This window comes from Alternaria rosae, assembly GCF_020736505.1.
Source record: "Alternaria rosae strain MPI-PUGE-AT-0040 chromosome Unknown BKA58scaffold_4, whole genome shotgun sequence".
Lineage (NCBI taxonomy): Eukaryota > Fungi > Ascomycota > Dothideomycetes > Pleosporales > Pleosporaceae > Alternaria > Alternaria rosae.
The window spans coordinates 2,405,393-2,427,258 of NW_025763573.1; the positions used below are offsets into that span (position 1 = coordinate 2,405,393).

A 21,866-nucleotide genomic window follows, 5' to 3' on the forward strand; every position below is an offset into this window, starting at 1 on the left:
GGACGGCATGCCGTATGCGGTCATGGTTCGCCTGTTTCCACGGAGCTGTGGCAGTGCGGATGAATGTAATGGGGACGTGGGGCGAAGACTGCAATTAGTAATCGAAGGTCAGGGCGCGCACACTGGATTCCGCAAGCATGGAGAACAACATCTTCGACTATGATACAGTTGAGATTTACAGTGACGCCACCATTTCGATCGCCTTGCCGGTCGGTACTTCCGACTTAGGCCAATTCGAATTTGCCGATCTGCGGAGCTTTGTCGCAACTATGCTTCGCGCGATATTTCACGTCATCGTGAACCGTCGAACTTTCGACACCGAAGATAAGGAAAAGTCGCCAGAAAATCACTAAATGCCGGCCGACTAACGCCGATTGCCATGACCGAAACGAACGCCGTGTAGGATTGGAAAGTATCCCAGAACGCTTGAACGCTAAATGAAGAGACGGAGAGAAGCGGAGTTAAGTCCGAACCAATTATCATGCGCCGACCGGGTTTTGTATGAAACTGCTGAAATCCAGGTCGCTGTGGATGTTCCAGTCTGGCATCATCGGATCGCTTTGGCTCATTGAAATGGGATCTACCATCATGTTCTGGTCGTATGCGCTGAAGTTGTCGAATCCATACATGGGCTTGCTGAAGTCTACGGGATCGTCCATCATGATGGAGTCGTTCATCCATGGCGCCCGTGATAGACTGGAAGGATCCATAGCGCTGGTGTTCATATATGGTGCTGGTGCCATTTGTGTTTCTTGCTTGATTGGCGGCGACACTACTTGGGACTGTCGAGGGAATGGGCTGTTCATCGGCGGTGTTGGCGGCGCGTTGTGGCGCGCAAACGGACTGTCGAAAGCGAAAGATTTGGTTGTCGGTGTACTGTTATGCGACGAGTTTGGCGAAACGTGGCCATGATCAGAGTCTGAGCTAACGGATGCCCGTCGTCGGGTGTATGGGGCGCCTCCTTCAACCAGTCTTTGTTGCATGCGGTTGCAATCTTCTTCGAAACCCTCATAGTGGCTCTTGTCGTCTCCGGGTGATTGCAAAAGATCAAGACGTTCCAGGATGTCGTGCGTCAAAGGATGGCCGCCTGAGGATTCTTGCAAAGGCTGTCCTGGCCAACTCTCGCCTCGTTGCAGGCGACTGTACAGTTCTCTAAGACCGGCTACCAATTGGGTTTGTTGCTGTTCGAGCATCTCAACATATCTACGACAGTCAGATCAAAACTTATTGCGAGGGTGAATGGTAACATACCCTTTCGGGTACACTTTGTCTTGCGACTTCTTCCTCTCGCCAAATACGCAGATGGCGTTGTCGGCTTTGCATCGAGTGCAAGGGCTTGATCCGTCGCACTGCCATGGTTAGAAAAACATACAGGCACATATAAGGTTGTACATACTTTTGACTTCTTCAATCGGCATCGGTCGCAAGCCTTGCATACTCGCTTTCTGATGTTGTCTTGGGCTTCCATCGAATCTGACCTATGAGGCGACATGTCGATTGGTATGGTACAAAGTGGAGCAAAGGTGCTTTGGTGAGAAGGGTGTGGCTGAGTTGGACTACAAGTCAATGTGGTGGTCAATGAGATGTCTGGTTGACAGAGTAGGGTATCTAAGGGCACTTTTATCGAGAGATGGAGGTGGAAATTAAGGCCTAAATAAGGTCGCAACCCTCTGTGGGTAGCAAAGCATTATATCTTTTCACGTCACTGAGCAGTCAAGGCGGACGTTCGGCGTTAACCTTGTGCCCTGGGTGCAAAAGCCCTGTAATGGAACTGTAATTATGAAATACGCCGGCGCTGGGCAGCTAAGCACCCCTGTCTCCTTACACATCATCAATCGGCGCACGTACGTTGGATTACATTAGTCGATGTGCAGGGATTCTTGGCCTGTTGCAGGGCGCCAACCTTACAAGGACTGGGCTCAGTTGGCGGACGACACGAGAAAGCGAGGGCGCGGAGTCGGCCAACGAGCGGACCGTGACCGTGGCCCACGAAACGTGCTATGGAAGAAAATCCGCACCTGTGGCAGCAGAACAGGTGACGCGAATTCGGCGAATACGCGGGCGTAAAGTACGCTCGAAAATGTCTCCAGATCGCAGTCCTCGGCTACCGGCAACACGACATCCACGACCAAAAACATGCGGACAAACACGCTGCCCGAGTTGCCCTGAAGGCGCGACTCCCATTCATTGGATGCTTTCCAGAAGTCGTCATCAAGGTCGACCATGTGGCTCAACATGTGCGCGGTCTCCAATCAGTCCACCGGTCATCATTATGCTTTATCACTAATAGTGTTATTTCGACCGCTCGTCTGTGAAGTATCATGTACAGGCTCAGGCCTCGGCCGAAGAAAAGCACGACGGGCTGACTGAGCGATCTTCCTCGTGCTTGCTGAAATTTCGCTCTTTCGGACGTTAGAAATTCGCTCGCGGAACCTCGCAAGTGACCCGTCCGAGCTGAAAGAGGACTGGAGCGCGAGATAAGCTGTACGAATGTGCGGGTTTCGCGTGCGGACATACGCGACGTACCGTCGTTGTCTGACCAGCAGCATTTGATTACTCGATGGACAGGGAAAGCACCGCTAGGGACGAATTCCTTTCTCAGTAGCTGCACGCTGTTAATGGGTACCGTCGCTTGTGAATGTAAGCACAGCTACTCTCAGCGGTTTGCATCGTTTAGAGTTGCTGACCGCGTTTTGTTCCAGTCACGAACATGAGAGTGTCCAATGCAGAATTTCTTTTGTTGATCATCGCTCGCCAATCCGTTCCTGAGTCTTGGGTAGACATGATCATCCGTGCCTCAGCCACCGCGTACATCGGCCCTGGTTGTCCACTCATCCACACTCATCCACGCTCATCTGCGACTTTGGTACCTAGGTATCCTTTTGCATTTGAGCATCGCCGCATGTGCCTTTGGCAAGGCATACAGCTACCTTGGTTTGGGAGATTTGATGTTGTGAGACCCACACAAAGCGTCGTCAGGTTGGGGGGCTGAGGTCATTTTCGTACATTGTTGCGAATGCCGTATTCATCACAGATTCGATGCGCCTATACGACGCCTACGCTGACAAGGCCTGCCATGTCTTGGCGGGACGTGGTTCTGGAGCGCTCATACAATTCACGTGCTGCGCATGTCAGCATACGCAAACGTGTCAGCGCCTTCATCGCATGCGCGGAATTATGCGCCAGAGCTATGAGCTATAATGGCGTTCAACGGTTCTCACGAGGTTCGCCCTTTGGATTCAGGGAAACCGCTGACGCCTCAACGTATATACGCCTCAGCACCCACGCTGTCCTCCCGGGGCCCATAGCTCGTTAGCGGTAACGGCACGTCTACTTTCCATCTCAATAGTGAGCGGCTTCGGCGAGTTATCTCGCCTTGCTGAATGGCTTACGAACTGACCAGTGCGGAGTTGGCAAGAGCGATCATGTAAGCCCATGATCTTGTTTGTAAATTCGGCGGTTCTCGAACACCTCAGGGTTCTTGTCGATCAACCCCGCTGTCATTTGGCCTTTGCTCTAATGGAAGCTTCCTAGCTTTTTACAAGTTACAGAGAACGTCACTCACGAAGGAGCATGTGTCAGAGCTGTATCATTACAGGAATGAAAGTAATCAGGTCCAAAGTTCAACAGCTGTGTGGCCTTCTTTCTGAGGTCAATAACAGCGGTCTTCCTTGTCGCGTTGGGCGAGGAGCATCTATCTTGCCCAACCCTAACTTGGTAAAGTTTCAAGGTTGTTGTGGGAATCGCGATGCACATCTCCCCATTATCGCTACGAAATGATGTTCCGCTATCTTCATATCGTCAGGAGTCTGCGTGCGCTTACATGGACCACGCATGAATTCCAGTGAGACTATCAGCACTCCGTCCACAATGATTGGCAAGATCGACAGGCTCTGGCTTACATAACTTGATGAAATGGGCCTATTCATCTTGGTCACGACAGGGATGTAGCATCAAGACCTCGTCGACCCAGCCTGCATCCTATAAGCGGCCTTACTCAAGGCCAAGCCCGATAATAGCACCTGCACTGCCAGCCAGCCAGCCAGCCAGCCAGCAAGGCATTGTCCATCGCAGGTCTTCAAATGCGGCGCTGATCTATGCAGAACCCAGATAATGCGAGCCGTGTTGAGTTTATTCATTGCACGTTTCAACACCAAGCCGATCACACGATCGTGCCAAAAGGAGCCAAGAGACAGATGCATCTTGGATGGGTTGAGCACGAATGCGGAGGCATTAGCCACATGCGCGCCACAACGCGACCTCACCCGGGCAGCCCTCGCTTGACGGATCGCAGACGAGCCGGGTGCCGAGCGGCCAATGGTCTCACGAAGGAACTGCACTCTGATGGACGCACAACCATCCGTTCCTACCGAGCGACCACTGGAAATTGTAAACTCGTGGTAACCCTCACTAATTCAGGGAGACAGATTACTGGTCGGATGACTCTGGGTCGGGAGACCAAGACTTCCGCCCAGGTGTCGGTTAGGTCAGTCTGAACTCCGCCTCATGATCTCCACAAATCGCTTCCTGAAAAGCGAAGACTGATGATCACGGGAACCCTACCTGGCCCCGGCGACATATAGGGGCCTCATTTCGATTCGAGATCTAAGTGTAGGATATTTGCTCATCGAGCCACACGCGGCGCATCCTGGGCATCTCAGGCTTCCAAGCCTCAAAGCAACGTGTACCTAGCAATGAGTCTTCTGGCGCCAAGGTATAGCTGGCGGTGTCCATTCTCCGCTACTTAGGTAGGGACGAAAATACTCGGCACCCATCATGCTCGGCAATGAACTGGCGTCCGGCTTGGAACATCCGAAGCCGATTGAAACGGGCGTTGTGAACACCGCGACCGAGCCTGGCCCTGAAAGCTGTTCGCGGCTAGGGTCCCAAGTCCTTCGTCTTCGCGCTCGCTATCCAACGCGAAATGATGTCAATGAACCCGAAAACGCAACTTCGTTCAGATGGCTAGCTCGCTGCAGCTTTTCGGCCAGCGATAAGCCGATTATCACGATGAATTGTGGCTGACGAAAAATGGGCCGGTCTTCCTGTGCGGATAAGCAGAACATCGCGCCGAGTTGAGCCTCATAGACGGGAATAGCAATGAGGCGAATCACCAAAGCCGTTCCGTTCCCACTTGGTCCCACTGGAAAATTCAAGGCTGAAAGCCTCGACGCTTGTGTACTACTACGGCCTGCCCACCCACGTCACAACGCAGACAGCCACGCTGTTGAGGTCTCGAACAACGGATGCTCACTAAGAAACAGTGCTTTGTGGATCTCTGGAGAGCCCGAGGAGGAAGGTCGACGCGATAGTCGTACACCACCAACGACAAAGCTGAAGCGCTATTGACTAAACCTTCGGCTGCTGGTCAGACTTTGAGAAATTAATCATGTTCAGACAGTGCTTAGACCCTTCTCAAGGCACAATGCATCTCAACGCACTTGACGGCATCAACATACCGACATTGTAGCATGCATCACCCATGAGACAGCATTGCGAATTACTGCAGCTATCAGTTTCGGCAATATCCGCAATGCGAAGGACCTGGTGATCATGATCGACCCGTTAACAGCATATCCACTGCTGGATGGGGAACCCCAGCTCCAAGCGCCAGCACACTGGTTTCGCCGAGAGCAAAATGCATCCCCACTTGGACCATGACAGCGATGGTCGAGACTTGTTTCATGAGTGCGCGTCTTCGTGTCAGCCACCGGCGATAAGTTTTGAGCATCAATTATGACGTTCTTGTGCAACCTTTTCATCTAGAGTACCGCCATTTCTCCCTTATCAGATTGACTATCACGTAAGTTGTTCTCGCAGATGCTGTCGGTAGACCTGCCATGGTAGGCCACGAAATAGTCACGATCTGAGAGACCAGCGGGTCCAAAGATGGAGATTTCTTTCGATACCAGAATTTGCGATCGTACGAACGTTGTTCGAAATAACTTGCTTTCGGCTTTTCGTACAGGAGCAATCGGCCCTTTCGACGCATTGATATCACTGACCACGATGACCGTCCGCGATCGACGCTCGGAGCGGGACAACTGGTGTCCTTACGTCCGCAGTGTTTCCTTCGAAGTACCTCTGGATGCCCGCGGTTTGGCATCAAAACTGCGCTCACTCAATCAACTTCGCCTTGTATTGAAAGCACTACTGTACTGGACAGATCGCGAGTAGTAGTGCATGGTGTTGCTGATGCGATTATGCTCACGCGATCGCCAAAATCCTGTTGTACTCCAGCCTGCCTGGTCAGAAAGAGCTATTAATTGGGATGGCGTGTGTGGGACATACTCCATCTGGAACACGTGCGCCTTCACATGAGGAAGGGACGTGACTCGACTATCTTGATGCGGGTAACGATACGACTGCTGGATATCGGGACTCATCAATATCCCCCTGTGGGAACAGCAGATCGATACAGTCATTGACGCCAGCACACAACAGACTGTGAAGCAACAAGTTACTTGCAAGGCATCGCCCTGGACAGCCAAGAGACTGCCTTACGAACAATGTCTATACGACCACCGCACGACGGCTATACAGTCGGCTGATCGGCACCCATGTGGTACCCCAGCCCCAACACAAGATATGCGCGAAAGAGGCGAACAAGAACGGCTCAACAACCTCGCTTAGAGAATTCCGCAGTAGTATACAGGTTTCGAGTGCATCGCATCGCCTCGCATGCATTCATTACAGCATCCTCGTAACACAAACAGCAAGCGGCAAATGGAAGTTCTGCACAAGCAGGATTTTCGACGACGTCACCGTGTTCTCAAGACAGACCGAAAACGGGCTCGGTTACAGCCGCACTTGGTGTTTTTGGGTAATGACAGCAGGGCTCCATTACCCTATTTGTACCCATGTTCGTCCTTCTCAGTGTTGCGGAGCCAAGCAAGAGATGCCCCGCAATGCTCTAAACTCTGGATCGGACATCTTGGCCACGACGAATCAACGGTCAGTACTTGGGAAATATGGAAAAAACGGCTATCGTAGAACATCGACGTGCGGGTGCGGCTGAGTATTGAAGTTTGCGTCCGTGGAGTCAAATTCCTTGATACCGCGCAACTGCAGGGGTGAATGGAGACGGAACGACTCGTCAAAATGTGGATCATTGGCACAGTCCGATACGTATCGGCCTTGTACCTGATAATTCGGCACGTCATCTGGTCAATCTTCACAGACAGCACGGCAAATCATTCCAATAATCGATCTGTCGCTGTTTTTGCGCACCACATGCCCAGACATCACCTTTTCGCAGGGGTCGATCATCATTTGCGGTTTCCAGCACCGCACTCGAGTAATGCGCAGTATTACCATCTCCTGCGGATCTGTAGCAGACCTCGGGATCTTCGCATCACCAACGACTTTCAGTCGGCGACGTGCACCTACGAGGTAATCACAACTGTTTATGCATCGCATCGCACTTTCAAGAAAACGTCACAGATAAACAAATGAGCTCACCGCTACGGAAACCCTTCCCCCAACCCGTCAATGGGAGCAGAACTGTACGGTGGGAGGATGATACATGTTCTCGGACGAAATTTCCGCACAAGTAGTACACCTCCAATTCATCCCAACAACCTGGGTCCGACAAAACGCAGTCAGAAGTTTGTTTTGCTGCTGAAGTAAGATGCAAGTCAGGTAGGCGGTGTTAATGGCGGACATCCGTCGCGTAATCGCGGCGTTTACGCCGATCGGGGTATTGCAGACGTTGAGTAACGGCGATGAACTTTGCTCGGGTCATGATGCGAGTGTAACTACGCAGTAGGTGGTAATCAGATTCTCATTGCACCGCCCAGCCAATAGCCAAAGAATGGAGAGCAGCAAGATGATTCCGTCATACTTCGAGTGCTGTTTTACTTTGATCATTATCACAAATTCGTCATTTGCTCGCCAGATACAAATTCTGGGGCCGATTGGTGACGATGACCACCATCACAATACTGTATTGAAACAAAGTCTTTGAGCACAAAGCTTCTCAAACAATCATATCAAACTCCTCTTCCCTGATTGCCACCTCTACCTAAGAAAAGGAAGAAGAAATGGCCAAGGCATGCTCAAGTAAGCTTACACCGATCGTGTACATCCACCCTTAAAACAACATACCAATCAACCAACCCCACTCACGATAAGCGAAGACCGATGACAACCTCGGGTCCAGGTCCCATCACTCTTGCAAAAGTCTCCGGTGGTGTGGCTTAATGATACGTCCGCAAGGTGCGACATTTTGTTTCAAGTCGAAGCAGCTGTGTCGGATTGATAACGGGGCTGGAGTTGCGAAACAAGACTATTGTGGCTGCTTAGTAGTATGCAAGTAAGTACATGAGATGAGTGACTTAGCTGGCCAGGCAGCTGTAGCTACCTTGGTCAGCTTAAACGACGCGGTGGTCCTTGAGATTAGTGGACGTGAGGTATTCGCGAGGGCTTGGTCACGTTTCATGACAGCGTGCAATTCAATGTACAAGGCAGACAGATACAGCTTCTCTCGACCAGAAAGCCGAGGAGCCAAGATACCAGGCATATTTCCCTTTCTCACATAGCCTCATCTATCTGTGAGTGGTGCTGGGCAAGTACATACCCAGTCAGAATGCGGGGAAGAAACGCTTTCTCCATTAGTAAAAACAAAGTAAAGACTGCGAAAATCCAGGGATCTTAGGTGTCTTGGTATACAGACTGAGTTCTGGGGCAAACATGTCGTGTTTAGTAAACCCGTTGCCAAAAGCTTATATTAGAGTCTAGAACTGCACGGGAAGCGGAGCAACGTTGAGCGCAAATAAGCCCTAAAGGTACGGCCGTAGTGTGTTTCGCGATAACACGAGGAACAATGCAAAGATGAGCGTATTGACAACAAGGACGAAAGACGGGATCGAGATGAACAGCGAAGAAGGATAGTCTAAATTACCAATAAAGCGCACGATCGCAGACGATGCTGCTTTCGCTGTGCTTTGCTTACCGCCGCCGTGACCGAAAACCAAACCGACCCAATCCGAGGGGTATTCGCAACGCTATGCTTTCTGAGCTAAAAACAGGACGCACAATTAAACTCTATCTGCTGTATCCCAGTACACAAACATAAAGCCAACAACCAAGGCCGAAGTAACACCCATCATGATCAAAACAACGTGGTAACGGCCACAAACTTCCTCCAACAGAAGACGCGAACCCGGCAACGTGATTTCGGAAGATGTGCGACGAAGAGAAGGTGGAGGTGGAACAGTATTCGCGAATGTATAATAAGACTGCACGGTTGGACGAAGCGGAGTCCATGGTGTCGCCTTCCTGCGTGGTTGGCGTGAAGGCTTCAGTAAGTGCAGAAACGACTATGTCTTGCCCTTCTCATACTCCATGTCCGCATCCTGAAGCTCGGCTTCCAGCTGTGCGCGTGCCTCTGCATCTGGCGCTGGCGAGCTGGACGCACCACGCGAACTCGCCGGTCGTGATGGCAGCAGCGTAAGGCTTTCATTGGCGGCTTCGCTATTGTGTAACGACTTTTGGCGCTTGAGGGCGGGTTGTTCGCTATCGGATGTGGGCGCAGCGCTTGCGAGGCCGAGCCGGCTTGCTTCGTCTGGATGTTCAGAGATCCATCGTTCGCGCCATCGCTCGCGCATCACATCGTATATGAACTGGAACTGTATCTTTGACTGAACCATGCCAGCTCGCTGATCTCGGAGCATCTCCACAACTCTCAGTACAGGGTCCTCGTCCTCTGGTACATCGTCCAAGGCACCCTCGTCAAGCTCCTGCATAAGCCAGTCGAGCGCAATGAAGGTGCCGCTGCGACCGATGCCTGCGCTGCAGTGAACGATGCGTGGGTTGGTCGAGTTGTCTGTGTTCTTGGATCGCGATATGTCCACCAGCTTCAGCATGCCAGCGCGATCGTCGCCCTCTGGCACCGAGAAGTCCGGCCAGCCAGCGAAGAGCAGATGCCAGATCTTCCTCGACTCGCTGCCGTCATCTGTTGTCATGTCGATCTCCCTCACTTGCGTCCGAGCCTCTTCGTCAATTGTGTACGACGCCAAGTGAAGGTTGTGTACGAAGCCGTCTTCGAATTCGTCGTGCTCGTTGATGCGCATATCTGGACTCGACGGCGATTGCGGGTAGTAAGGGTAGCATTTCTCTCGGTTCGCTTCGTGGGTCTGGGTCAGCATGACTATGACTGCGGGCGACTGATTCTCCTTCCATATCATGCGCCAGATATGCGACCAGCTGTCGGCTTTGGGTCCTTGGGTGGCAATGTACTTGAGCTCCGTCCCAGATTTGGTGGTCTCGAGCAGTATTGGAGAGGCATTGATGTAGTCGAAGTGGCCCTCTGGTACGTCAAGATGCACTCTGTTGGACTGGTATGGGTCGACGTTGATGTAACGGTTGCGGATGGCATAGTCTTCCCCAAAGCACCTTGCCCACTTGTCGGGTTCGTCCGAACCAGTCCCTTGCGCCGTGTCCCTTAGGCGCTCCATTTGCGCCATCTCCAAGCGATTCCATTTGGTATTTATGTCCTTGGTCTGCTTCAGGAAAGCGGGATACGGAATTGCATCTTCGCCGTTTGCTTCGCTTATGACGGGCGCAGTGGAGATGACGAGACTATTCGTGCTCACAGAAGGAGTGTTGGCGGCTGGTGTGTTGAGAGAAGAGGTGGTGATTGATCGCGTGCTGTCCTTGCTACGGGAGCGCTTGGACGAGGTAGGAGAGATGGCATCGTCGGCTTGAGCCATGGCTGGGTCGGTCCTGATGAGGACGCCCTTGAGCTTCGCCTTGCGCCGGAGGGCGCGGAGTTTATGCAGCTTGAAGAAGTTGTCCTGGGATTCCGGGAGCGATTCGGGTCCTGGCAGTGGAGGAGCAAGAAAGTTTGACGAGGGGATGGTGACGGGAGGCGGTTAGGCGCAGGCGTGGCGCGTCCAAGAAAGGAATAACGGGCTTGATAGTGGAGTGCCGCAGATGATATGCCTCCACTGACACGTGTGCGACTCGTGGGGGTCCCGGGCCTTGCCAGATTGATGTTTAGCGATGGAGGAGCGTATAGCAATACGCTGGGGGCCGAAGAGCAGTTGTGCAGTGGCCGACCGCGGGACGTTGACAAGCTGATGTCCAAGGCGACTCCGAGGCTGTTGTAGCCAGAGGGAGGCGACTGTATGGTTATCCAGCCAACGGCGCGCAGTGCCCAAGAACCAGGTTCCAGCGAGGCGTGTTCTAGATGAGGGGCTGTACGCGAGTGGAGCAGCTGGCGGGGGTGCGCAGACAGGTCGGGGCGTCTTCGAGCAGGCTGACAAGGCGGCCGATATCTATCTCAGCGATGGGGGGAGAATATAGCCACGAAGAAGAAGATGATGATGGAAGATATTCAGGATCCAAACATTTGTACGTCAACAGAAGAAACAATCACTGAAGCGAGGGTCCACATCAAACGTCAGGCGCGGTCGCGTCACAGGTGCAGGCAGGGCCAGTCCCGGTTGTCTCTAGTTGGTTCCGCTCGCCATTCCGAGGCTTCTCCATGATCCATCGCTCATCCACCGTTGCCACCACCCCTCCCCCAACGCAACGCCTGCACGCATCTGCTGTCTTGCAGTAGCAGCTACCCGCGCTTGTGAATGCTTGATTGAACAAACCATGGGTGCTCCCTGGTTCGCACTCTTCGAGGTTTGTGACCTTCTCCACCCAAACAGAGACATCAAGCTGACAGCTGGGCAAGGCTTGGGCCGTCGCAAAGGCACGTCGACAATCTTTCCATATTTCCATGCCGCGCTCGCAACTGACGCTTTGAAGCTCATCCGCTCTCCGGCATTCAACCGAGCCGTCCAGAAGGCCTATCGCAAGATCAACAGGCTGCCCGACTTTGAGCAGAAGAACGGCGGAGGCAGTATGTCTTGATGAACACCCGCTAGACAATCAAGTACTGACTTCCTTCAGGGACCGGGCCATCATCCCTCGACCACTTCAGAGATGAAGTGAAGCACCAGTTCCGCGAACTCACATGGCAAAAGCGCCCTCCCAAGTGAGAACGCCTTCGAACCACGCCTGCTCCACTCCCCTCACTCTACACGAAACGCATTACGAATACATCGCATTTCCCGCGACACGAGACACCCGGCATCTGATTCGGTATGAGATGGATGTACAACGGTCAAACATCCTGCGACAGGCACCATCTACGAAACAACCGAACGATTATGCGTCTTCTAGGGATAGGAAACAAATCGAGCTAGATATTCATCTGTTGGAATTGCCGCTTCGAAAGGTATTCGTTTATACTGGGCACCTCATGTTCTTCACTACACGTCCCTACCAGGCCATGCTGGGTTCACCCTGTCCTAGCTTGGCAAATCGGACTACGAGCTTCATCAAAAGACGGGACGAGACAGAGGCCACTTTCACACGGTGGTTGAGGCACGAACATGCCAATCTTCCATTCTCGATTCGGTGCAATATTGGATCCATATGTTCTACATCTGCTACCACCACCTGTTCTTTAGAAGCCATGGACGCCAGGGCTATTCGTAGCTCTTTCTCTACAATACCACGCGTTCTCACTCGACTCTAGTGTGCAAATCGGTTACGAAGACACTGCTCTATAATTGGGTGCTGCAATTATGGCAGACATCTGTGATCCATGCATTACTGCATCGATACAGTTCTTCGGATGTGATAGCCGTGAACGCATTGCCACCTCAGATTTACATCTTGCCAAGTGGATATGGACCTATGATGTCCGGTTGTGACATACCTCCTCATGAATGCATTCTTACGTCATGCATGAATCACAACGCTGCTTCTTAAACCACGACTTCATCCTCCAGCGTCTATTTGCACAACAAACCATTCATACAATTCCTGCACTACAAAATGCCTTCTGCAATAGTCACTGGAGCCACTGGTATGTATCAAAATCACTTCATTCAAACCCATGCTTATACGACCCAGGCATCCTTGGCCGTGAGATTGTCTCTGAACTTAGCCAACATCGCCAACAATGGCCTACGATCCACGCCCTCTCGCGCAGCAAGAAGGAAGACTATGCCGATAATGTCATTCATAACCACATCGACTTACAGTCTTCTCTCGATGAAATGGCCAACGATCTCAAGAACGTGCGCGGCGAATACATCTTCTTCGCCGCCTACCTAGCCCAAGACAAAGAAGAAGACGCCTGGGAAGTCAATGGCCGCATGCTCTCCAACTTCCTCTCTGCGCTCGAAAAGACTGGCGCAGTCTCAGAAGTCAAAAGAATCATCCTAGTATGCGGTTGCAAGCAATACGGCGTGCACCTAGGCATGCCCAAACAACCCATGACTGAAGACCTTCCCTGGTTAACCGACACATCGAAATGGCCCCCAAACTTCTACTACAACCAGCAAAACATACTGCACGATTTCTGTACCAAACACAATAAAGAGTGGGTAGCCACCTACCCCAACGACGTCATCGGCTTCGCTATGGGAAACTTCATGAACCTGTCCTCCGCCATCGCTCTCTACACTCTCGTATCCAAAGAGCTCTCCGGAAACGAAGGCCTCACGTTCCCTGGCTCACCCGCCTTTTACACCAAATTTGACTCCTTCACGTCTTCCAAGCTGCATGCCGAGTTCTGTGCCTGGGCCGCCCTGGAGCCACGCGCTGCGAACCAGGCTTTTAACGTCGTCAACGGCGATGTGGAGAGTTGGCAGAATCTCTGGCCCAAGGTTGTTAAGTATTTCGGCGGAAGCGTCAAGCCCGATCAGTTCAAAGATGCGTATGCAAGTGGTGGTGTGGGATCTAGCCTCGTCAGAAAAGTTGTCGGCAAAGACGATATGTCTAGTGCTATGGATATGGCGCCTCAGCCTCCCATCAGCGTTATTGCAGATGAGATTGGGGTTCAAGGCACACCGGCACTCGAGAAGAACGTTGTGGAGCAGCATGTCGATTTGGTCAAGTGGTCGCAACGTGACGATGTCAAGGCTGCGTGGGAACATCTTGCCGAGCGCGAAGGTTTGGACAAAGCGACTTTTGATAAGGCGACTTGGGCTTTCACGGGGTTCGCACTGGGACGCAATTTCGATCTGGTGATTAGCATGAGTAAGGCAAGGGAGTTTGGCTGGTCTGGATACAGAGATACGTGGGCAAGTTTGAGAGACGTGTTTGAGCAGATGAGGGGAGCTGGTTATCTGCCAAAGGCTTAATTGGAGATAGACCGCCGCATGGTGTCTGAGATGATGGTCACGACAACAATGTTTATGATATGCTTTTATTTCCCTTGCCTTGCTTTGATTGGTATATAAGCTCTACCGACTGCAGTGCCTTGCATGCTTGACTTCTTAGAATACAGCACCTCCGATGATGAAGACTCTCTCCTCTTCTCGCCGCACCCACTGAATGACCTTGTTCGCACTCTGCGCGAGCGCTGCTCTCGACGTATTTGCCGGCGCAACAGCATAAAGCTCAAACAGCGGTGTACTCCACGCTAACGCTATACACGTCGTATTGGTTTCATGATGCACCTTAAGCGTGGACGGCTTGTTGTGCAGATTACTGTGAAGTTTATTGTACAGGTCGATCAATCTAGAGGAGACGGTAGTGTCAGTAAGCCTTCTTGGAACACATGTGGAGCGGTTGATTGCGAGATCACGTGCAAAGGGTGGGGATACGGACCGTCTCTTCTCCAGATCACCCTCGAAGTAAGGTGTATAGCTCGGCATGGTAAACTGCACGTTACCCCTCGACTTGTATAGAAAGTGCCTCAGCGGACTTCCGGGCACAATGTCTGTACAAGTGGGACGGCCTTGCTGCACAGCTGTGCGTATAGCCTCGATGGATCCATTGCGTTGCAAGTTCTGCGGAAACACCCGTTAGCCTACGAAACATGTATCGAATGCATTGCTCTCTTCTCAAACAATCCCGGCCATATTGGAACCAGACAAACGGGACTGCCAAAGGACCGAAAGGACGCGGTGACCGGGGCAAAGGGAAGGGGATGTGGAATCCGACGGGGAGGGTGGGCTAGGAGCATCGGAGTTGCTGACGTCCGAAGCCGAATCGCAAAGTTGCCCCGTGGGCCTCGTACGGGTATACAATTCGCGCTTACCGGCAATAAACCCATGAGAACCCATGGGAGAACACCGAGAATGAGCGAATTTCGCCTCCGAGCCCGTTCGAGCCCACATCGTTTGACGCATCAATCTTAAGGCACGGGACAACGTCCTGGGGCGGGAAAGAGAGGCCACTTGACTAGCATTCCGCGCGTCCTCACGTATCATCCCGGTCCACCGGGGATTAGGGAGACTTTGCAGTGGAATGTAAAGAAATCAAGTGAGCTTACCTCGACTAAATCATCCCTCATACGTCTAAGCTCGAAGAAGCTTTCCTTCTCCGCACTGATCAAGAGGACTGCGACCTCGTCGTCGGCACCATCGCTCGTGCGAGGCCGCTCTTGCATCTGCTCCGTTGGATGTTCGAGATTGAGGAAGCTTACGTACATGTACAAGTAGCCGGTGTTGTTGAACCCTGGTAAACATAGTGGGATCCAGTTTTCTCCACCTCCAGCCTTGACGCTACCGGCTTCGAAGAGCATGTTGAAGATCAAGTGGAGGTCACCAGGGTGTAGACTGTGCTTCTTGGGCCGGACGACGGACACAAGCTTCCCGGATGCGACGAGAAGACCGTAAAGGAGGTTCTCGGAACGGGTCTTCAAGAGTGTGTTGTTGATGGTGGTGCGGTGGGACTTGCGGAGCTTGAGGCACTCGAGAGCGGAGAGCAGTGTCGATGGTGAGCCTCTGGTGAAGCCATCTGCGAGCGCTGATAGCAGGGTCTCTGTTCCCTGCAGCGGCCTGCGAAGATCATAGTTCGCACGCGCAGCAAACATGCGCTCCATACTAGGGAGGGTGAGAGTGGATAGGATCTGCATATAGAGTGCCTCCAGCTGTGATCGAAGCTGGGAGTCGCTCTCTGGTAAGCGCGTAATGGCTACCAGGTTGAGCGGGCCCTTGGACATGACGACAAAGCGTACGTCTCCTGCCGTGAAACCTCTCAATATATCGTTGGTGGACTGGTAAAAGGATATGATGGTCTGAACGACACCAATGTAGTTTGTGATGAGCTGGTCGTCGCCATGTCGGCTGTAGATGGGCTTGCCGGCACTCGAGAGGATGAGGAAATGCTTCAGTTTTGCGCGCCACTGGTGCATAACGGCTTCTATTGACTACATCAGCGAGGGCTACCTCTAGGTACATGCCGCGTTTCTGACCTTCATTCGACCCGTCCATGGCCATCTCGTCGACCTCGTCGAACTCGCGTCGAAAAGCCTCCTCAAAGTATGGGTCCGGCGGGAACATGCTTTGCGCTTCAGCATCGACGAACTTGTGACCCAGCGTCCTGAGCAGCGACTCCTCTTGCTCCGACTTCTCTGCCTGGCCCATGACTTCGCCCAGGAGACTCTCCTGATACCCTGCCGCCTCTATTGTCGGCGCATAGCTGCGTATACTCGCACCATCGTCGGCATCGCTGAGGTTATGGGCGCCTAGGCTTACGCCCAAGACGTCGCGTGTCTTGGGTCCCGAGGACGTTGGCGACTCATCCTTCGCGTCGATAGCGAAGGCTTGTATCCGCGCTACAGACAGCTGTGTGGTGGCTTTGGAGAGGAGCTGTGGTCTCCCAGGCGCCGTAGAATGCGATGTCGAGGGTCGTGAGAGTAAACCGAGGGCGGGTCGGGGTGGCAACGGTGGAGGCGTCTCTTCTTTGGTCGCCACCGAGCTTGCAGACGTGCTACGCGAGAAGTTCCGTATTATGCTGAGGGTCGGATTGGCAAAGTCCTGCTGCTCAATCGGCTCCCCAGTAATCGACTTGGCCGAAGCATTGCTGCTCTTCTGCGTGGGTGTTGTGGGCGAGCTGGGACCCTCAGAGATCGGCGTCTGGGGCTCAGCATTCCCAGTCTCGGCCATCAAGATAGCGGTCGGGGGTCATCTAGACAGCGGGCTGGTGTTTGCTATGACATGGCGCGTCAACAGAGGCGTGCATGTCGCGAAGCTCCGTGATCGTGACGTTTATCCAGGCAATCCGTCACGCATGGGCCAATGACGTGGCTGCGCTATCATCGACGCTGCACGACTGCATGATCGACTCGCGCTTCGTCTGACTGCCGCGCTTCTGCAAAGACATGGGCATGACATGCGTGCAGGTATCCTATTCCTAGCATACTGACACCTCACACTGGTGCGCGCTGCTCATCGGACCCCACAAATAGCTCACATCTGCCCGTCTCACCTACCTACCCTCCGCTAAATTCACAGTTACTTCACCGACGACACCAAGACTTCACAACTTCCATCTTGACTCCTCGTCACGCGCATCGAGCGCTGACGCATCTTCGCCTCGTCTCGTACTCAGCTGTGCCAACACAGCATACTATTCTTAGCTTAACCAGGCGTGCAGCATTTCCTCATCCGGTATTTCATAGGTCTCCCACAAAGAGTGGTTGGTATCTCAGGCGTAGTGAGAGTAGCGGTATGCACGATGACCTATTATCAGCCTCGTGTTTGGGCGACTTGACGAAAAAGTAACAAAGTGAGCCGAAGTAGAGATCACGCGCCTGTGCTTCACCTTGGCCTGGGCAGTACGGTGTATTACAGCGAAAGAGTTCTCAATCTGGTCAAAGCCGTCGGACCTCACTTTTGCAAGCAGATTTCCTCAATAGTCCACACCGGCGCCGGTGCTATGTATCGAAGTCCGAATCAACCGATGCCATACCTCTCAACGACGGACAACGTAACGACCATCAACTATACTCTGGATTGGCCTCATCTCGAGAACCCCAGCAATACCACCTTTGCCGGACAAACACAAATCGACATTTGTCGCTGTCCCAGACCCGATCTCCCCTCGCAAGACGGCAGAGAGCCGGGCCACATCTACACTCGAAGCAAATGCGTCGGCCCCAAAGTCCGCTTCAGAACGAGAAAAGAAGAGCTATGGGTGCTCCAATCCGCCCATGGACCAGTCAACATGTTGCGACCGGCAACAAAAGAAGAAAAGGAGCGCCGCAACCAAGTCCATGAAGATGCCGAGCTGACAGTATACGAACGCCGAAACTTCCTTTTCCTAACAGGCCCGTGTCCGCGCGGACGATATCAAGCGTTTGCGACTCAAAAATGGTTAGAAAGCATCGGTCCGTCTGCTCGCCAACATGTTACAAGTCTATCTCTTCTCGTGCAACCCTACGAAGAAGACTGTTCAGCACAGGCTACCCAAAGAGCATTTGCCGAGCTAGCCAATTACATTCTGGAGCACTTGACCGGATTCAAGACACTGTGTCTCAACATATGGGACGATGAGATGAGCCTCTGGGGTGCGGCGAGCGAGTTCAGTATCCTTCTACACAGAGATGATGTAAAGATCGTAGTCGGGTGTATTTTGTGGAGTGGTCAGACAAGAGAATACAGCAATGCTAGAGCATTCTTCGAGGCTATGACTACACCGCCAAGCACGAAAAATACGCGCTCATTCAGCAATCAAATCATAGGCGATGACAATGGGAAGGATAGCCCGGATGAGCAGGACGAGGCTCAGGAAGATTCGTCCGACGGACTCGACACAACAGAACATGAAATGAGGAGTGATGGAGAGGCGAGAAAGACGTCCTGTTCTTCTCCAGTTTTCAAATCTGACACCGAAGACGAGAGTGGATCTGAAGATGATTGGACCGATGCAGCTATGAGTCCTATGGAAACTGAGAAAGACTGGCAGATACTATAACACACGTTTTGGGTATCAGGTATAACCTCTGGAACATGTGCGGAATGCTACTATCATTACTCTTATCATGCACCCCACGAATATACCGAGAGGGAACCTCAATACACATCAGGTAGTCAGCGTCTAATTGAAGTGTCAAACGTCTATTTTGAACTACTACCAGAGTGTGCTGTTTAACTTTGCGCTTTCGTCTCACAAGACATCCCGCATCCTTGCCTCAAGACGTAAGCCTGAACATCGGATGATCGTCACCCAAGTTATCGGCATCCACCTCTTGCAACCTCCCATCCCTTTCGCCCCTTTCCCTCTTCGCGTTCTCCCATTTGACCAAGAAGAGTAGCCCTGTGCAAGCCGCAGCACAAATCCATAACAAACCCAGGCTTGTCCCGTATCCCGTCCGAAAACCTGGCAGTTCGCTCTCGAGAAAGATGTTACTCGCCACGACACCTCCCAGGTTACCGAATCCAACTTGCATGGCAGAGCTAACAGAGCGCTTGTAGTGTCCAGACACAAGATTGGACATCCAGGCGAGCACGATGGGCTGAGTGATGAAACCGCCAGGTGTAACGAGAAAGAGGGCAAAGTACTTCACGCCAGCTGGGAGGTTCTCTTGGGCGAGAAGCATGATGTAGCCAATTGACGCGACAACGAGACCGAACATGCAAAACCAATAGCGATGGCGCATGCGGTCGCTTAGCCAGGCTGCTGCGACGGCTGCGACGGTTGCTACGATGAATATAGGTATCGAGCGTACTTGGGCGGCGGAAGATGTGTAACCGAGTCCTTTGACGATAGTTGGAGTGAAGATGGAACCAGCGGTGCCGGTATTGACGACCCCTAACACGTGGAAGCGTATGGTCAGCACGTGTTCCAATGTGAATGATGTAAGATGGAGTAGCACTGAGGATACACACCAAAGTAAGCAAGAGTCCCCAGATAGATCTTTGGGTCCAAAAAAATCCTCTTCGCAGCGTTCTTGTCCAATCTGTCCATGACGGCATCGCCTGTGTCGGCGTTGAGTCGTGCTAGGAGAAGGGTTTTCTCTTCCATGTCTAAAAACCCTGCTTTCTCGGGCCAGCCAGGTATCCAGAAGTACATAATGACGCCGAACGCAACGGTGACGGCACCCTCGATGATGAAGATCCAGCGCCTATACCTTTCGTTAGAGTTTGTCCTATGTGCAGTTCCAATGATGCGTGCTTACCATCCTCCGTAGCCGGCGATGCCGTCCATCTTGGCGATAGCGAATGCAAGGAGCTACGAGAGGTTAGTACGAGCTATTGACTGACATATGTATACTTACGCCACCGAATGCTCCAGCGATGATGCTCGCACTGAAGAAGAGGGTGATGCGCCACTGAAGCTCGTAACGCTTGTAATACATCGAGATCAGGTACAGACATCCGGGAAACAAACCTGAATGGGGGTTCATAAAGTCAGTAAATGTTGCACATACAACTCGTACATGGACAAAACTGACCAGCTTCGAAAAGACCTAATAGAAGACGCATAGCTAACAGGCCTCCGAAGTTGGTGATGAGCCCCATTCCGACTGTCGAAAGGCCTGAAGTTCGTTAGCATGGCATGTGCACGTTGATGCGTGCGAATTACCCCAGAGTACCATGATCAGACTGAGCCATGTCGAAGGTTTCATCTTTTTCAGGATGATATTTGATGGCACCTCGAAGAGGACGTAAGGGACGAAAAATATGGACAACGCGAGGTTGTAACGATAGGCCAGCGGGCCTGTCATGTTCAAGTCCTCAGTTAACCCTTGGATCTTTGCATTGCCTGTGTCCTGTTAGCTCGTAAACACGCTACCAGAGTGGTAGCAACGTACCAATGTTGACACGGTCCAAAAAGGCTAGGAGAAACAGGACAAAGAGAGGCGGAAGAACACGAAGGTCGCATTTACGAAGGAGCTTCTTCTCAGCGTATGGATCGATATGAGTTCCATACGTATCGTTGAGTACCACGGTCTTGTCATCTGGCAAACTTGATGATTTCATTGCCGGATTCTCCATGGTGGTTTTTAGAGTGAAGAGCACGCCTAATCGGAGTCTGGGCAACAGGATATATAGAGCACGGCGATTTCTGGGATGTAGTCGCCCCGAAGCTGCAGCCTATTTCTTACATCAGTAAGGGTGGATGAGGCGTGATTAACAGTAGCCAATTAATCGATATCGTCATTCGCTGGCGTGCACACCCGGTGGACGGTCACGGTTCCGCGTTCCGGGGAAGCATGCCAGGTAGTGGAATAGTGCCGCACGTCTTCCGCTGATCGACAAAGAATATGGGACGGCTTCGGAGAGTAGTGACTAGCTTTACATGACTTGAGACGTTGGCAGCTAGGTGAGGCTGGGTAAAAAGCAAGGTAGCGACAAAGTGTAGACCTCGGGTGCGAAGGTGCGATATGACAAGGCCGCTTTCTATGCTCAGTAACCATGTACTGCTCTTTCCTGAAACTTCGAGACATACTAAAATGCGGGTTGAAACTAATTATGCGATACCAAAACTGCCGTGAAGAGAGCACTTTCGCAATCAATGCCTATTTCTAGTGAGTACATCGCTCTAGACGACAGGCCATCCTTTCCAAGTGAACATTAGCGATGTCGAAGGGTACTTGTAATGACGGATCGCAATGAAGTAGTCAGAAATAAGGGCGGTGCCAAGTGACAGTGACGCCATTCGGTGAAGATAGAGTTGAAATTGAAACTTAAAAACGCGAGCACGACCGGAGGTCTAGAAAGTGTGTATGCAAGCTCGGCAGATATCGACATCATCCCACCGAACTTGGGGAAAAGACGAAACACGTGTTAAAATTCAACACATTCGAAGTCTACATCGCCTTGAAATCTTGTTAACATTCAGTTTTGTACCCATGTAGACTGCAGCGCAACTGTTCAGTCCCCTACTTGTATAAGGTGATTCCAGGATGCTGGTCATGAACTCCGTTGTGCGTACGAAAGTAGTATCATCAAGCAATGCGACGAGAATGCATCATTTAATCGAGTATGAATACTGCAAGCTACTTTCTAGGATCTTGTGATTAATTTTCGAATATTACCTAGGAGGACCGAAGACATGTTGGTGATGGCCCGCAGGCAGGTGCACAAGCCTCATCACGCTACCACTAGCGCGAAATCCCGCTC

At 52.1% G+C, this 21,866-nt stretch overlaps 8 protein-coding genes across 8 annotated transcripts; 3 read left to right on the plus strand and 5 right to left on the minus strand.

Annotated features, from left to right (window-relative positions):
* Positions 1 to 416: 416 nt before the first annotated feature.
* On the minus strand, positions 417 to 1,736 carry BKA58DRAFT_159442 (uncharacterized protein). Its single transcript, XM_046164934.1, has 4 exons — positions 1,619 to 1,736; positions 1,397 to 1,556; positions 1,252 to 1,349; positions 417 to 1,203 (listed from the first exon to the last, which is right to left on the minus strand). Exons 2-4 carry the CDS (start codon positions 1,490 to 1,492, stop codon positions 480 to 482), a joined length of 918 nt encoding a protein of 305 aa, XP_046026640.1. The 5' UTR covers positions 1,493 to 1,556; positions 1,619 to 1,736; the 3' UTR covers positions 417 to 479.
* Positions 1,737 to 9,030: 7,294 nt separating this feature from the next.
* On the minus strand, positions 9,031 to 10,952 carry BKA58DRAFT_159911 (protein-tyrosine phosphatase-like protein). Its single transcript, XM_046164937.1, has one exon. It carries the CDS (start codon positions 10,710 to 10,712, stop codon positions 9,321 to 9,323), a length of 1,392 nt encoding a protein of 463 aa, XP_046026641.1. The 5' UTR covers positions 10,713 to 10,952; the 3' UTR covers positions 9,031 to 9,320.
* Positions 10,953 to 11,390: 438 nt separating this feature from the next.
* BKA58DRAFT_456689 (uncharacterized protein) lies at positions 11,391 to 11,993 on the plus strand (the record flags this gene model as incomplete). The annotated part of the gene is made up of 2 exons (XM_046174607.1): positions 11,391 to 11,854; positions 11,905 to 11,993. The coding sequence occupies exons 1-2, from the start codon at positions 11,605 to 11,607 to the stop codon at positions 11,991 to 11,993; spliced, it is 339 nt and encodes a 112-aa protein (XP_046026642.1). The 5' UTR covers positions 11,391 to 11,604.
* A 693-nt stretch (positions 11,994 to 12,686) lies between these two features.
* On the plus strand, positions 12,687 to 14,218 carry BKA58DRAFT_159914 (uncharacterized protein). Its single transcript, XM_046164938.1, has 2 exons — positions 12,687 to 12,868; positions 12,916 to 14,218. Exons 1-2 carry the CDS (start codon positions 12,838 to 12,840, stop codon positions 14,148 to 14,150), a joined length of 1,266 nt encoding a protein of 421 aa, XP_046026643.1. The 5' UTR covers positions 12,687 to 12,837; the 3' UTR covers positions 14,151 to 14,218.
* Positions 14,209 to 15,152, minus strand: BKA58DRAFT_383400 (trafficking protein Mon1-domain-containing protein). The gene has a single exon (XM_046170180.1). The coding sequence runs from the start codon at positions 14,664 to 14,666 to the stop codon at positions 14,286 to 14,288; it is 381 nt and encodes a 126-aa protein (XP_046026644.1). The 5' UTR covers positions 14,667 to 15,152; the 3' UTR covers positions 14,209 to 14,285.
* On the minus strand, positions 14,944 to 17,094 carry BKA58DRAFT_159936 (vacuolar fusion protein mon1). The gene is made up of 2 exons (XM_046164940.1): positions 16,211 to 17,094; positions 14,944 to 16,158 (listed from the first exon to the last, which is right to left on the minus strand). Exons 1-2 carry the CDS (start codon positions 16,902 to 16,904, stop codon positions 15,221 to 15,223), a joined length of 1,632 nt encoding a protein of 543 aa, XP_046026645.1. The 5' UTR covers positions 16,905 to 17,094; the 3' UTR covers positions 14,944 to 15,220.
* Positions 17,095 to 17,700: 606 nt separating this feature from the next.
* On the plus strand, positions 17,701 to 18,417 carry BKA58DRAFT_282286 (uncharacterized protein; the record flags this gene model as incomplete). Its single annotated transcript, XM_046166834.1, has 1 exon — positions 17,701 to 18,417. A coding segment is annotated over one exon (717 nt), but the record flags the coding sequence as incomplete, so codon positions are not given.
* Positions 18,418 to 18,872: 455 nt separating this feature from the next.
* On the minus strand, positions 18,873 to 21,027 carry BKA58DRAFT_159934 (major facilitator superfamily domain-containing protein). Its single transcript, XM_046164939.1, has 7 exons — positions 20,555 to 21,027; positions 20,326 to 20,505; positions 20,195 to 20,278; positions 20,018 to 20,130; positions 19,919 to 19,971; positions 19,629 to 19,864; positions 18,873 to 19,551 (listed from the first exon to the last, which is right to left on the minus strand). The coding sequence occupies exons 1-7, from the start codon at positions 20,736 to 20,738 to the stop codon at positions 18,932 to 18,934; spliced, it is 1,470 nt and encodes a 489-aa protein (XP_046026647.1). The 5' UTR covers positions 20,739 to 21,027; the 3' UTR covers positions 18,873 to 18,931.
* Positions 21,028 to 21,866: the final 839 nt, after the last annotated feature.

Bases quoted from the DNA above. Each gene is read 5' to 3' on its own strand.
- BKA58DRAFT_159936 (XM_046164940.1), bottom strand. From the start codon at position 16,904: ATGGCCGAGACTGGGAATGCTGAGCCCCAGACGCCGATCTCTGAGGGT. The intron at 16,159-16,210 runs GTCAGAAACGCG...TGTAGTCAATAG, and splicing joins CATGGACGGGTCGAATGAAG to AAGCCGTTATGCACCAGTGG.
- BKA58DRAFT_159934 (XM_046164939.1), bottom strand. From the start codon at position 20,738: ATGGAGAATCCGGCAATGAAATCATCAAGTTTGCCAGATGACAAGACC. The intron at 20,506-20,554 runs GTACGTTGCTAC...AACAGGACACAG, and splicing joins TTTGGACCGTGTCAACATTG to GCAATGCAAAGATCCAAGGG. The intron at 20,131-20,194 runs GTCAGTTTTGTC...ACCCCCATTCAG, and splicing joins ATTAGGTCTTTTCGAAGCTG to GTTTGTTTCCCGGATGTCTG.
- BKA58DRAFT_159442 (XM_046164934.1), bottom strand. From the start codon at position 1,492: ATGTCGCCTCATAGGTCAGATTCGATGGAAGCCCAAGACAACATCAGA. The intron at 1,350-1,396 runs GTATGTACAACC...TAACCATGGCAG, and splicing joins GCCGATTGAAGAAGTCAAAA to TGCGACGGATCAAGCCCTTG. The intron at 1,204-1,251 runs GTATGTTACCAT...TGACTGTCGTAG, and splicing joins GACAAAGTGTACCCGAAAGG to ATATGTTGAGATGCTCGAAC.
- BKA58DRAFT_159911 (XM_046164937.1), bottom strand. From the start codon at position 10,712: ATGGCTCAAGCCGACGATGCCATCTCTCCTACCTCGTCCAAGCGCTCC.
- BKA58DRAFT_383400 (XM_046170180.1), bottom strand. From the start codon at position 14,666: ATGCCGAGCTATACACCTTACTTCGAGGGTGATCTGGAGAAGAGACGG.
- BKA58DRAFT_159914 (XM_046164938.1), top strand. From the start codon at position 12,838: ATGCCTTCTGCAATAGTCACTGGAGCCACTG. The intron at 12,869-12,915 runs GTATGTATCAAA...TATACGACCCAG, and splicing joins AATAGTCACTGGAGCCACTG to GCATCCTTGGCCGTGAGATT.